The sequence below is a fragment of the Somniosus microcephalus genome, chromosome 22 (assembly GCF_052327205.1).
Source record: "Somniosus microcephalus isolate GS21.2 chromosome 22, FLI_Smic_1.0, whole genome shotgun sequence".
Classification (NCBI taxonomy): Eukaryota; Metazoa; Chordata; class Chondrichthyes; order Squaliformes; family Somniosidae; genus Somniosus; species Somniosus microcephalus.
Window position 1 is genome coordinate 35,372,872 of NC_141008.1, and position 12,489 is coordinate 35,385,360.

At 41.9% G+C, this 12,489-nt stretch overlaps 1 protein-coding gene across 3 annotated transcripts in view; it reads left to right on the forward strand.

The window, feature by feature from the left end:
- LOC147102178 (merlin-like) overlaps window positions 1-12,489 on the forward strand; it is a 60,307-nt gene that overhangs the window by 19,636 nt on the left and 28,182 nt on the right. For all 3 annotated transcript variants that reach the window (XM_085964463.1, XM_085964465.1, XM_085964464.1), the window contains exons 6-11: window positions 2,321-2,389; window positions 3,725-3,807; window positions 5,607-5,682; window positions 9,133-9,270; window positions 10,308-10,382; window positions 11,526-11,639. In XM_085964463.1, the coding sequence (XP_085820589.1) occupies window positions 2,321-2,389; window positions 3,725-3,807; window positions 5,607-5,682; window positions 9,133-9,270; window positions 10,308-10,382; window positions 11,526-11,639 (555 nt within the window). The remainder of the gene's footprint in view (window positions 1-2,320; window positions 2,390-3,724; window positions 3,808-5,606; window positions 5,683-9,132; window positions 9,271-10,307; window positions 10,383-11,525; window positions 11,640-12,489) is intronic.

The following is a 12,489-nucleotide window of genomic DNA, read 5'->3' on the forward strand; positions in this document are numbered from 1 at the left end:
AACAGTTGATGAGGGGCGGGAGATGAGGGGGAAGAGCCTGAGTGTGCAGCAGCTTCAGTGGAAAGAGAGCTACTGCTTGGGTCATTTTGGCCAGGGTAGAGGAGAGGGGATAATTCTTCTTCCAGAGGTGCTACAGAACAGAGAGTAGTGTGTCTGGAGATAGAAGGATTGATTCCCATCCATGAGGAGTGTTTCCTGTTGCTACATAGGATCTGATAGTTTGCGTTCATTTGTCTTTTTGACATTTCTGCTGGGGGAATCAGCTGAGATAATGCATGCCACTCCTGCTGGCTAGATTTTAAAGAAATGTTAGTGTTTTCCCACTTGGGTGGGTGTTGGGCAGCATTTTCCTTTTTGGAGCTGGGCCTGATTCTACGCCTGGGTTTCCATCCTGAGTGTTGCAGCGGGAGCAGAGTGGGGGGGAAGGAGACCTGACTTTTAGTTGTAGATCTCCTTGTTGAGCCTTTAGCACCCATTTTCTTCAGGTAGTGGACATCTTTGTTCCATGTTCCTGGTTGATATTTTATCTGCTGCTAGTGCAGATTATGGAGAAAAGGCCGTTAACTGGAAAGAGCCCTCTTCTCGAGCTGCAGCACCCGATCAAGAGTGTGAGAACCAGACATCTCTTTTTTTGCTCCCTCCATAATTCAGAGTACAGTGACCAACTGTAGAATCTCTATAAAAATGTGAGCAAGTGGTCTGATTAATGCCTATGAAATGAAGTGATAGGGACTCTCATGCTTTCTATGATAATGGATTGCACAATCAATCATACTTTCCTGATGACTCAGTTAGTCAGTGCAATGTGTTGCTGAACCACATAGACCAGAGGGGCCAAGGTTCAATTCTTAGTTAGTGCTGAATAAGCTGGGATGTCAGTGGTGGAGCTGTTACAATTGGTCGGAGTGCCCTAAACTAAGGAACTGGATATAACATTGGTTCCCATTGCTGGTTTCAATTCAGTTACATCTGCTGGAAGGTGCATGTGTGTAAACACCAATTGAAGGCACGATTGGGTTGGGATGTTGGGGTGCAATCTGCCAAGTCTCGCTGTTTAGACTATGTGCAGAATAGACACTTGGATAAGATACAGGAAGGTGCTGCCAGTAGAGGAACTATTCTCAGCAGTCGATGCAATTTGGAGGGAAAAAAGAAAATTGGCAAAAAAAAACTGTTTACTTCAGTGCTCTGATCACAGTGTTGTATTATGCATGGTTTTGTTACATGCGAGGTAAATTTCTCTATACCATGTAAGCATCATGTGCTTCATTTTAGTACCACTGGTCTGTAGGTCACCCAATAGAGGTGGGGCCTGAAAGAATGGCCCATGACACATCACTAGTGCAACTATTGGACAGGGGTGGGGGGAAGCAATAAAATGGGAAGACAGTTCTGCCAAAATTTTACCCCATGGTAAAAGGCCACAAAATTCTGTTTTTAATGCAAGTACTCACTTGAGCAGAATCGCTGCATCTGACGCTCACCGATGATTTGGCTGGACACATTTGGTGGGGGGAGGGGGTGGGGCTGAAATGGGCAGAGGGAGCATGTCTGGGGAGATCTTTGGCTTTCTTGGGGAAATTCCATCTAGTAATCCACCTAATAGGCCCAATGGTACCCACACCTGCTGAGTAAGTTCCTTATGGGCCTAATAAAGGCCTCAGAATGCTTCAGGATAAAGATCATTGATCCTCCCCAGGAATGGCCTTTGGGAGCTGAGAATTCTACTGAAATATTTCTGAGGCCCTTCCCAGGTCGTCTCTGCTGAATTGGAGTGGCCTGGTGCTATTTTGACCTTCCGGGCGTCCGTCAGGGCGGGAGCATTTGATGTGTCAATCCCAACCATGCTCGTGACGCTGACCCTGCAATTTTTGGACGAAGTTGCCATCCCTAGGAGTTGATGGACTTGTGCCCTCCACTGCCACATTTCCCCCCGTTGGAGTGTGCCCTTCTGAATTTCGGCCCTATTGTGTTTATTCACAATTGGCCATGTCTAACTGAAATCCCCAGTGAGTGCCAGATGCAGTGATTCTGCTGGTGAGTACCTCCATTAAAAACACGTGTTTTATTTTATTAAACAATGCAGAGAAACATGGTGAATACTGTATATATTCAAATTAACCTGCTGATAGAAACCACTTATGAGAGCAACACTGATGTGCTAACACAGTTAGGTTATTAATTCATTGATTTGATCTTCAATACCTGATATATGTGGGGAAATGACACAGTGTGACTGAACATATGACATTTCTTTGCCTGTTACTTTAACAGAGGTGGTAACACTTTTTGTATTGTATTTGTGTTTTCTTCTTTACAGTATGGGGACTATGATCCTAATTTTCATAAACCTGGTTTCCTGGCTCAGGATGAACTGCTACCTAAAAGAGTAAGTTCTGCAACTTTCAATGAAGCTTCTTATTTTTGTTGTATATTATTTCTCTGTAAAATTTTTAAAACAATTGTAAGTCAGAGGTAGTACATTTATGATTTACTTGTTTACTTTGAAGATTCAGTGAAAAAGGTGGGTTCTAGTAAGAGATGAAAGTTGCAACAGAAATGGCCTTCAATGTGAAAGTGATAATACAGGAAACTGTGTTATCCGGAGGCTAACTGTCCGGAATGCTCGAGCCACCGGCAAAAATCAGGAGCCGTTTTCGTTAGTTGTTTTTTTCTTCTCGTTGCTTTTTTCCTCAACAGTCAAGCTCTGCAAGGTCTGCTGAAGCTGTTGCTAAGCTACAGAGACGCTTGGACTGTTTAGAAGCTGTTGCTAAGCAACAGGGTTTGTTGACAGATATGGAACTCAGAAGCTTCCGTATCTTTCAACATTAGCGCTGGAGTGTCCGGCAGTTTTGAGGGAACGGCAACAGCTCGGTGCCGGATAGCACAAAGCTTCCTGTACAAAACTTCAAATGATTAACCCCTTCCTAACAAATTGATCCAAACAGCCTCATATTGCAAAGAAACTAAATCATAGAATGATACAGCACAGAAGGAGGCCATTTGGCCCATCATGCCTGTGCCGGCTCTTTGGTACAGCTATCCAATTAGGGCCAACCCCCTGCTCTTTCCCCAATGCCCTGTAAAATGTTTTCCTTCAAGTATTTATCAAATTCTCTTTTGAAAGTTACTATCCAATCTGCTCCCATTGCCCTTTTCAGGCAGGGCATTCCAGATCACAACAACTTACTGTGTTTAAAAAAAAAAAAAAAAAAAGTTTCCTCATGTCATCTCTGGTTCTTTGTTTATTTGAAGTTATTTTTAGTAGTGGGTTATGTATTTGATAAAGTTCCACTTGAAAGGCTGCTACAGAACCTTGAGGCAGTTGGGTATCATAAGTAAAACTAGGAGGTGCATAAGGAGTTGTCTGAAGGAGAGGAAACAGAGGATATTAGTTAGGAGAGTAATGTTGGCCTGGGGAGATTTAATGAATGGAGTGCGACAGGGACTGGTGCTGGGACCCATGATCAAGAAATGTGTGCAAAAGCGCTCTGCGCAAGCTTGTCCTGTGCCGTTGGCCTAATCAAAGGGGAAGGGGAGGCTTATAGAACAAAATTCACGTGGCTCACTCTCTGAGCTACTACTGCTAATTGGGCCGTTTTTGCCAGGATCACAAAATTGGGGCATTAACAGTTTACAGTGACTTTTTAAATACTGTGTACTAACACTAACCTTTCAAAGGGTATTGCTTTTTGAAAGTTTACTTTTATATTGCATGTTTTAGGTTCTTAAGCAATATCAGATGACGGCAGATATGTGGGAAGAAAAAATAACAGCTTGGTATGCTGAGCACAGGGGAATCACCAGGTAAGCATCACTACAGCTAACTGAGGATTTTTTGAATGCATTTTAACGTAATTTATACATTTACTTTGGCCTCTTGAATAAGAAGATAATACTCGGCATTCAAAAAGCATCACTGCAAGTTTTATTTAGGTCTTTGCTACTCTTATCACATTAGCTTCTTCGTCCCCATTACCCAAACCGTCACAAGAAGATGCTCAGGCCTCATTTCATTCTAAGGGCTGCGTGTTGTATACATGTTATCGAAATGCAAGTTTGTTACTACAATTTATTAAAACTTACTTGCTTAGCACTGAGGTTCATGGTAAAATAAAAAAATACATAATACAGGAAACTTTGGTTTATCCGGAGGTTGTATGGCCGGAAACTTTGCTCTAACGGCAGAAATCAGTAGCCGTTTTAGTTAGTTTTTTTTTCTTCTCCTAGCATTCTGTTAACAGGCAGGCTCTGGAAAGCGTCTTTGGAGCTTCGCAACAGCTTCAGAGATGCTTCAAGGTACGGGCCGAGTGTTTACGAGCTGTTGCTGAGCAACAGTGTTTGTTGTCAAATACGGAGATTTTCATCTCCGTATGCTTCAATGTTGACTTTGCATGTCCGGCACTTTTGATAGATCGGCAACACGCCGGTCCTGTCGGTGCCGGATATCAGAACTTTTCCTGTAGTAGTATGCACAAAAAAGAGTTTCACTTGTGCGTCTTTTAATCTTGAAAAAAACCTTTAAAATACGATATTTCAGGCAATATGTTTATTTTCCAATTTCCAGTTCTAACAAATGAATCTCAGATAGACCTTGGAGAAAAGCAAACAAATGTGAAAGATAATACCAAACAAAAATACAGTCGAATACCTCAAATTTGGACTGTCTATGCCATTTTCGCACCCAACAGTTAATCTGTTTTAATACGCAATCATATTTAAGCCTGACGCTATACAGTGATGAAATTAATTGAATAGTTCATGATCAATTTATAGAGTCCTATCCCATCAGCATGTGTGCTTGGTACGTCAACCTCATTAATTAAGCTAGTTTCCTAATAACAAAAGCAAGCAACCCTCTTTGAAACAAAGAAAACACAGCTACCTGCTTTGAAACCATTTGGGAGAATGCTGCTGGTATAAATAAGCAAATATTTCAGAACAGGTTATTCTTGAGATTTTCACTACATGTTGCCAGTGTCTCGGTGGAAATGATTATCACACCATTTCCCCCCTCCTCATTCAACACTCTTATGTTTTCAACATAAGCTTTTGCTGGGTAAATGTGCTGCACTGATTGTAAACCTCTTTGGAGCTTGCTGCAAAGAAAGGTGATCTCAAGGTCATTTTTCCACCTTTCAAAGTGGGATACAATTTCAGTTAATGAAGCAGTTCAGACTCTGGCTGGCACATTTTATTTATTAATGTTATTGGAATTTGAATATGCCTCCATCAATGTGGGAAGTGCACAGTTTTACCGCAATGCTAGTTGGCTGCTTTTTATAATAATTTCCATTTCTGTCTATCTTTTGTAGTTACTTGCCTTCCTTCTCCAGTTAGAAGAGCTCTCTCGTTTCCTTTTTGACCTGTAGTATTAACACTAGATATGGTGATTTATTATTTGATAGTTAACATAAAGGCACTCCTCCCAAAATAACATCTGGTATGACTTTGCATAAAGTAAGCAATCCAATAAATGTCATGCTCCTCACACTAGTTAATCAAGATGGAAAGAGTATTGCTATAATGCTGTGAAGCAAATACACTAATTGCCCTAATCTTTTTGTGTATCAACTTTACATTTTTACTATAATCATTTTTGACAGAGATGAAGCTGAAATGGAATATTTAAAGATTGCACAAGACCTCGAAATGTACGGCGTAAACTACTTCCCAATCACAGTAAGTTTTTTTAATACCGAATTTATTTAACATATACATGAGCTCAGGCAAAAACCACTTTAAAAACACAAAGGGTTAATCCTGATCTCAATGTGCTAAGAGGTTAGATGCTGTATTTCTAAAGTTTGTTTTTGCCAACCTGCATTTGTATGGAATGCCTTTTGTGCAACGAGTGCTATTATGTGCTTCGTGAAGGAGAATTAGCATTGTACTGAACAGAGGGTTATATACTGTATTAATGCAGAAACAGTCTTAAAGATTTCCCCTCATAAGAAAGTTGTGCTGCATAGGAATTGCTACTTTACGATGTACTAAACAGAAGCCATTTGTAAATTCCCTTCTTTATGCTGATCAAAGTGTGAATTTTTTTTGATCAGTTTTCATTCAGTTTGCTTAACACAATCAATATTTTTATACTTAAAAAAAAATAAAAATCTAGCCAACTTTCTCTGCTTTCTTTGTGGATTGCTTGCTGGAGTTACAATCCATAGCTGTTGGTCAATCTCTAGTACCTCACCCAAGTGACCATATGTCATCCATGATAGTATGTGTTTGCCGACTGATTGACTGGGAGACATTATGGCCAAACCCTGTGCTATCTTCACACTATTTCCACACGTACATTTCTAGCAGGGCTCACTAGCGAGAACCCTGGTTGTTTTTCTTCCTTCGCCCTAATTCAGAGGTGCTGAGGCCCTGTTGTGTGCCTACTGCCATATCAGCTGAAATCACTAACTCAGCACAGACTTGGATTGGAACTTGGGTCATTCCTCGACTGCGTGGTGCAGCTACTCACTATATAAGGCACAGGCACGATGGGCCGAATGGCCTCCTTCAGGGTCTTTACATTCCCGCTGCTCAGTGTGTGACAGCCCGTCAGTATATAACACATCAGACACCCACATAACAATTGTGTTAAACAAATGAACAGAACACTGGAGAAATATCTATATATAGAACACTACAATTATAACCAATCCATTGATGATTGTGTGGCAATTAGATGCAACAGTTTTGCACTTACTCACTCTCCCTTGGTAACTTGAGGTTAACCAAGGTTGCACCCATCACCCTCTAAGTCCTGGATGGGATGAGCTAATATCTATTTACTGCCTATAGATATTGAGCCCTTCACCAGTAGTAACACTCTAATCACTGTACATGGAGAACAAGTGGATCATCATAGATTCTCCCTCTATTTAGTAGGCAATTTACAGCAACATATCAGGGCAGTGTTCTAGGCCCAATCATCTTCAGCTGCTTCATCAATGACCTTCCCTCCAGAAATGGGGATATTTGCTGATGACTGCACAGTGTTCAGCGCCATTCACAACTCCTCAGATAATGAAGCAGTCCATGCCCGCATGCAACAAGACCTGGACGACGTTCAGGCTTGGGCTGATAAGTGGCAGGTAACATTCACGCCACAGAAGTGCCAAGCAATGACTATCTCCAACAAGTGAGAGTCTAACCACCGCCCCTTGACATTCAACAGTATTACCATCACCGAATCCCCCACCATCAACATCCTGGGGGGTCACCATTGACCAAAAACTTAACTGGAACAGCCACATAAATACTGTGGCAACAAGAGCAGGTCATAAGCTAGGTATTCTGCGGCGAGTGTCTCACCTCCTGACTCCCCAAAGCCTTTCCACCATCTACAAGGCACAAGTCAGGTATGTGATGGAATACTCTCCACTCGCCCGGATGAGTGTGGCTCCAACAACACTCGAGAAGCTCGACTCCATCCAGGACAAAGCAGCCCGCTTGATTGGCACCCCATCCACCACCTTAAACATTCACTCCCTCCACCACTGGCGTACCGTGGCTGCAGTGTGTACCATCTACAAGATGTACTGCAGCAACTCGCCAAGGCTTCTTCGGCAGCTCCTCCCAAACTAGAAGGACAAGGGCAGCAGGCGCATGGGAACACCACCACCTCCAAGTTCCCCTCCAAGTCACACACCATCCTGACTTAGAAGTATATCGCCGATCCTGCATCGTCACTGGCTCAAAATCCTGGAACTCCCTCCCTAACGGCACTGTGGGAGTACCTTCACCACACGGACTGCAGCGGCTCACCACCACCTTCTCGAGGGCAATTAGGGATGGGCAATAAATGCTGGCCTTGCCAGCGATGCCCACATCCCATAAATGATTTTTTTTTTTAATCAACAAATTTATATACAACATTACATGAGAAATTTGGCTTTGAGTTATCTGAAGCTGAGTGGGAAAAACCTCAGCCCCCCAGTGACCGATCAACCTCGCCAGTTCTCATCAGTGTGCCAGGAGAGTTTGTCTTGCACCAACAGTGCTTTGGAGTACTGAGGATCTGCACTGGGGTGACAGTTAAGAAAACTGAAAGCTTGTTGAAAAGCATTCAGGTGAAACCAGACTTCATTTGATAAGGCACTGAAAGAACTGATACTATGAGTTAATTCGGATATGGGAGCATCAAGTCTGCCCAGGTGAAAAGATTTAAAGAGGATAAAAGTAAGATACAGAAGAAATAAAATAAGATGGTGCAAATAAAATGACACGGCAGTATTGAGTAAAATATTAAACAATAAGTGAAAATAGAATGAGCAAGGTAAAATATGAATGGAATAAATACTTAGAAATAGCATTGTAAAGGAAATAGCAAAACTACATTTGTTATTTGCTAGCCTGTATTCTCTAGTGTGGGCTACAGGAGCAAGTCAGGATAATTTTAATAAATAAAATGAATACTGTTAAAAATTTTGAGTTTGATTTGAATAATTAAAATGAGAAAAAGTTTATCACTGAATTGACCATTCAGATCTTCTCATATTTGTATGCAGAATGCCTCTGCAGTAAGATGTTATGTTGAATGGTGTGTGTCTTCATCAGTTGACACTGATGCTGGTTTTGTGGTAGAGCAGGTGGTGATTTCAAGTATCATTTCTTTAATGCGTGACCCCTCAATCTGATTGGGAAGGGGAAGCACCTTCATGACTTTTGCAAGTAGAGTTCTGAATTGCCACTTTCATCAGAATTGCAGGAACAAAACAAGAACATTGTTTGTTTTGGGCAGTTACATGTTGATAAGTTCCCTGCATGATAACTAAAAACCAGCACCAATAATGCCCAAATCATAGGGTAGATATTGGTACAAAATCTGCAAAATACTGTGGATGCTGGAAATCTGAAATAAAAATAGGAAATGCTGGAAATACTCGGCAGGTAAGGCAGTATCTGTGGAGAGAGAAGCAGAGTTAATGTTTCAGGTCGACGAGCTTTCATCAGAACTCGGGGTAGATATTGATGCCTGAATTAATTTTTCCAGCGGCAGTTATTTCTTGTGTTTAAATATTTTGAATGTAAATTGTATTTTATTTTGAATATGACTATTAACTGGCTGTAATAACATGAAAGTAAATGCACCACTGTTTATAACCATGTGCGGCTGAACATTTATAACAGCAAAACAAAAAGGATACAGACTTGCTGCTTGGAGTTGATGCACTTGGCCTTCACATCTACATCCCTGACAACAAACTCTCATCTAAGAAGTCATTTGCTTGGAGTGGGATCAGAAACATTTCCTACAGTGAGAAAGAGGTAGGTAAACAGTCGAGTATTTTTTGTGCTTTCCTTTATTAAAATTCTGTAAGTTTAAATCCCATTGAACATACACGCCACCATTATACATTATAACGATCCTGCTCTATGGACATTCAAATAATATTAAATGTTAAATGTATATTTTCTTACATCTATTAACGTTAACCAATTGGGGATGAATCTTGGGGAAAGCCTGAATGCTTTTGTCAGTCACAGGATTTGAGCTTTGTTCAAGGGTTACGTGCTTGGTTTGTGACAACTTTGGCTTTTATTTTACTTGTGCATATTGTATTATGGGTAATCTGGAGCATCATTGTGGTATTTAGCTACTAACGGCCTGTTTGTTTAGGGTGACTTCCTTGGGATACGGATCAAAAAGTGGGAGATGCTGTTTAATGTAGAGAAAGGTAAATTCGTGAAGTTGGGGAAGGGAAACAAACAATGGTAGTACAAAATAATGGAGACTTCTGCTACCCATCAGCTGGCCCTCTCTATCTCTCTTTTATTCTTCTCTCTTTTCTGCTTCTCCCATGAGAAATTAAATGAATCGGACTATGGCCTGCACTTATTTTCTTACTTAAAAGTGCCAGTTAAAATTTGTTCTTGCAGCTTAATTTGGAAGCTCTAGGACCTGTTTTGAAGATAGTTAAGCGTCAAACCCAACTTCCATTTCCAAACAAGCTGTGAAATAGCTTAAGTAACCACTTCTACATAAATAATGTTTATCAGAATAAAGTGGTACCTTCCTTGAAATCGGGCTATAACTGGGTAAAATGCTTATGACATTGGAAAAGTGTTATGCATCAAAATTTAATAGATTTTGACATACATTTTTAGCTACTTGGTGGCTTCAAACAAAGACACAATATTAACCTGGAGCAAGGGTTTTCAAACGCTGTTAAGCACTTTTAGAAGTTTTCTACAAAACCTAGAGATCAGAATGAAGCCTCCTATGTTTCCCCCTCCCCATACAATAGTGCATTTTGAAAATAATAACAAACTTTAAAACGACCTTAATGCAAACTCTTTTGCAGTTTACAATCAAACCCTTAGACAAAAAGGCAGAGGTTTTCAAGTTCTACTCATCACAGCTCCGAGTGAACAAATTGGTGAGTTTATTTCCTTCTGATAGATTAAATTGACAGCTTTTACCTTATCTTGTAATCACCAAAACTATTGATGATGTTTATGCTGCTTATTTCACATTATTTTTGATCAGTTCCCGTTTGTAGTAGTTTGGCTGAGATTAGTAAATTGGTGATATGGGGATCATGTCTGCTTTCCACTGTTGCACAATGTATTGGAGCACTAATGTGCTCTGCCACTGTAATATGTACCCATTGTACTTTTGGAGGTTTGGATTATATAATCTTATCAATTTAACTTGTATTGTAAACTTACAGTAAATGTAGGTGAGAGTTGTCTCAAATGGTTGTAGTATGGATAACCAATCTCTAGAGAAGTTATTTTGAATTTAAAATTTGTTGCCGTCTGTTCTTGACAATCATCAGTGGCAAAATAAAGGCGTGGTGATTCAGATTCTGTTTGTGCCTTGTATCTCACTCCATTCTGTGTATTCCTCATATGTGTTGCTCTCAACAGCAACCAGTATTTTAACTGGATGACTATCGTTCAGTTGGGTTCAATTGTGCTTTAAGAGTAGAGCCAATCTGGTTTACTTCTGTTACCATTTTAAGGTGCTAATGTATTTGTTAGCAATATAGATATTCTAGTATAAGGAAGATTAAAGGCTCTTTAGGCATAATACTCATTTAAAAATGTGTGAAATGCATAATGTGTAACTTATTTTGATCTTCATGAGGATTGAAATTGCATTTTTAAGAGATGCATTTTAAAGAAATACATTTTAAAATGTGGAATTAAGGTAACCTACAAATTACTGTGTAAATGTTATGTTGGTTCCTTGCCTGTCATACAGAATGCTGCAGAAATCAAGGTGAGAGGTAAACATTTTTAAATCAGAGTTTGCACTGAGTAGGGAAACTTTTTACCAGATGTTCAATTTACTTTGGTGAGGGGTGACCTGTTTCACCTTGTGTTCACACAGCTAATCGGATTGCTCACCGCAACTACCCTGCTAGCATGTTTCAATTTCCACAGCACTTTCTGTAAAGTGAAAGGAAATGGTTTATGGAAAAATAGTCATCTATGTGCACTCCATATTGCTGGAATGGCAAGTGACTTCAATCCGTTAGGTTAATGTAAAATTACTTTCTTTTGCTTATTTTCAGATTTTGCAGTTGTGCATTGGAAACCATGACTTGTTCATGAGAAGAAGAAAAGTGGATTCAATTGAAGTCCAGCAGATGAAAGCTCAAGCCAGAGAAGAAAAGGCTAGAAAAAAGGTTAATCAGTTCTGTCTTGACATATATAAATGACTAGCTGGGGTGAGCCTGGCGTTGCCGAGGCTTTTTCGAGGGCATGTTGTTGTTGGAAGAGAGAGAGAGAGAGCGACTGGGGGGGTGGGGGGGCGGCAGAGAGAGACTGGGTGGGGGGGAGCAGAGAGAGACTGGGGGGGGGGGGGAAACAGAGAGAGACTGGGGGGGGAACAGAGAGAGACTGGGGGGGGGGGGGGAACAGAGAGAGACTTGGGGGGGGGGAAACAGAGAGAGACTTGGGGGGAGGAAACAGAGAGAGACTTGGGGGGGAGGGGGGGGGAACAGAGAGAGACGGGGGGGGGGAACAGAGAGAGACTGGGGGAGGGGAACAGCAGAAGCTCTTCCCCCCCCCCCCCCCCCCCCCCCCCCCCAACCCCCCTCCCGCGATTTCCCGAGGCTCCCCCCCCCCCCCCCCCCCCCCCCCCCGCGATTTCCCGAGGCTCGCCCCCCCCCCCCCCCCCCGCGCGATCTCCCGAGGCTGTGTGCTGGCGTCACGGGGGGCCGTGCGCATGCGTGCCGGCGTCAAGGCGGCTGCGCAACTTGGCGGCCTTTTCATTTTTTTAAACTCATGCATGCTGGCGGTCACGGGGGTGGCGGGCCGTGCGCATGCGTGGTTTCAAGACCACCGGCGTGCCCCGTTGCCGGGGTAACGGGGGCCCGTGCGAATGCGTGCCGCCGTCAAGGCGGCCGCGCAACTGGCGGCCTCTTTTTTTTTAAACTCATCTTTCGCCGAGTAAGAGGAGATTAAATAAATAGAGAGCAGCAAAAGAGGAGGAGGGAGTAGGAGTCACTCGGTAGGCCCATGCAAGAAGGACGG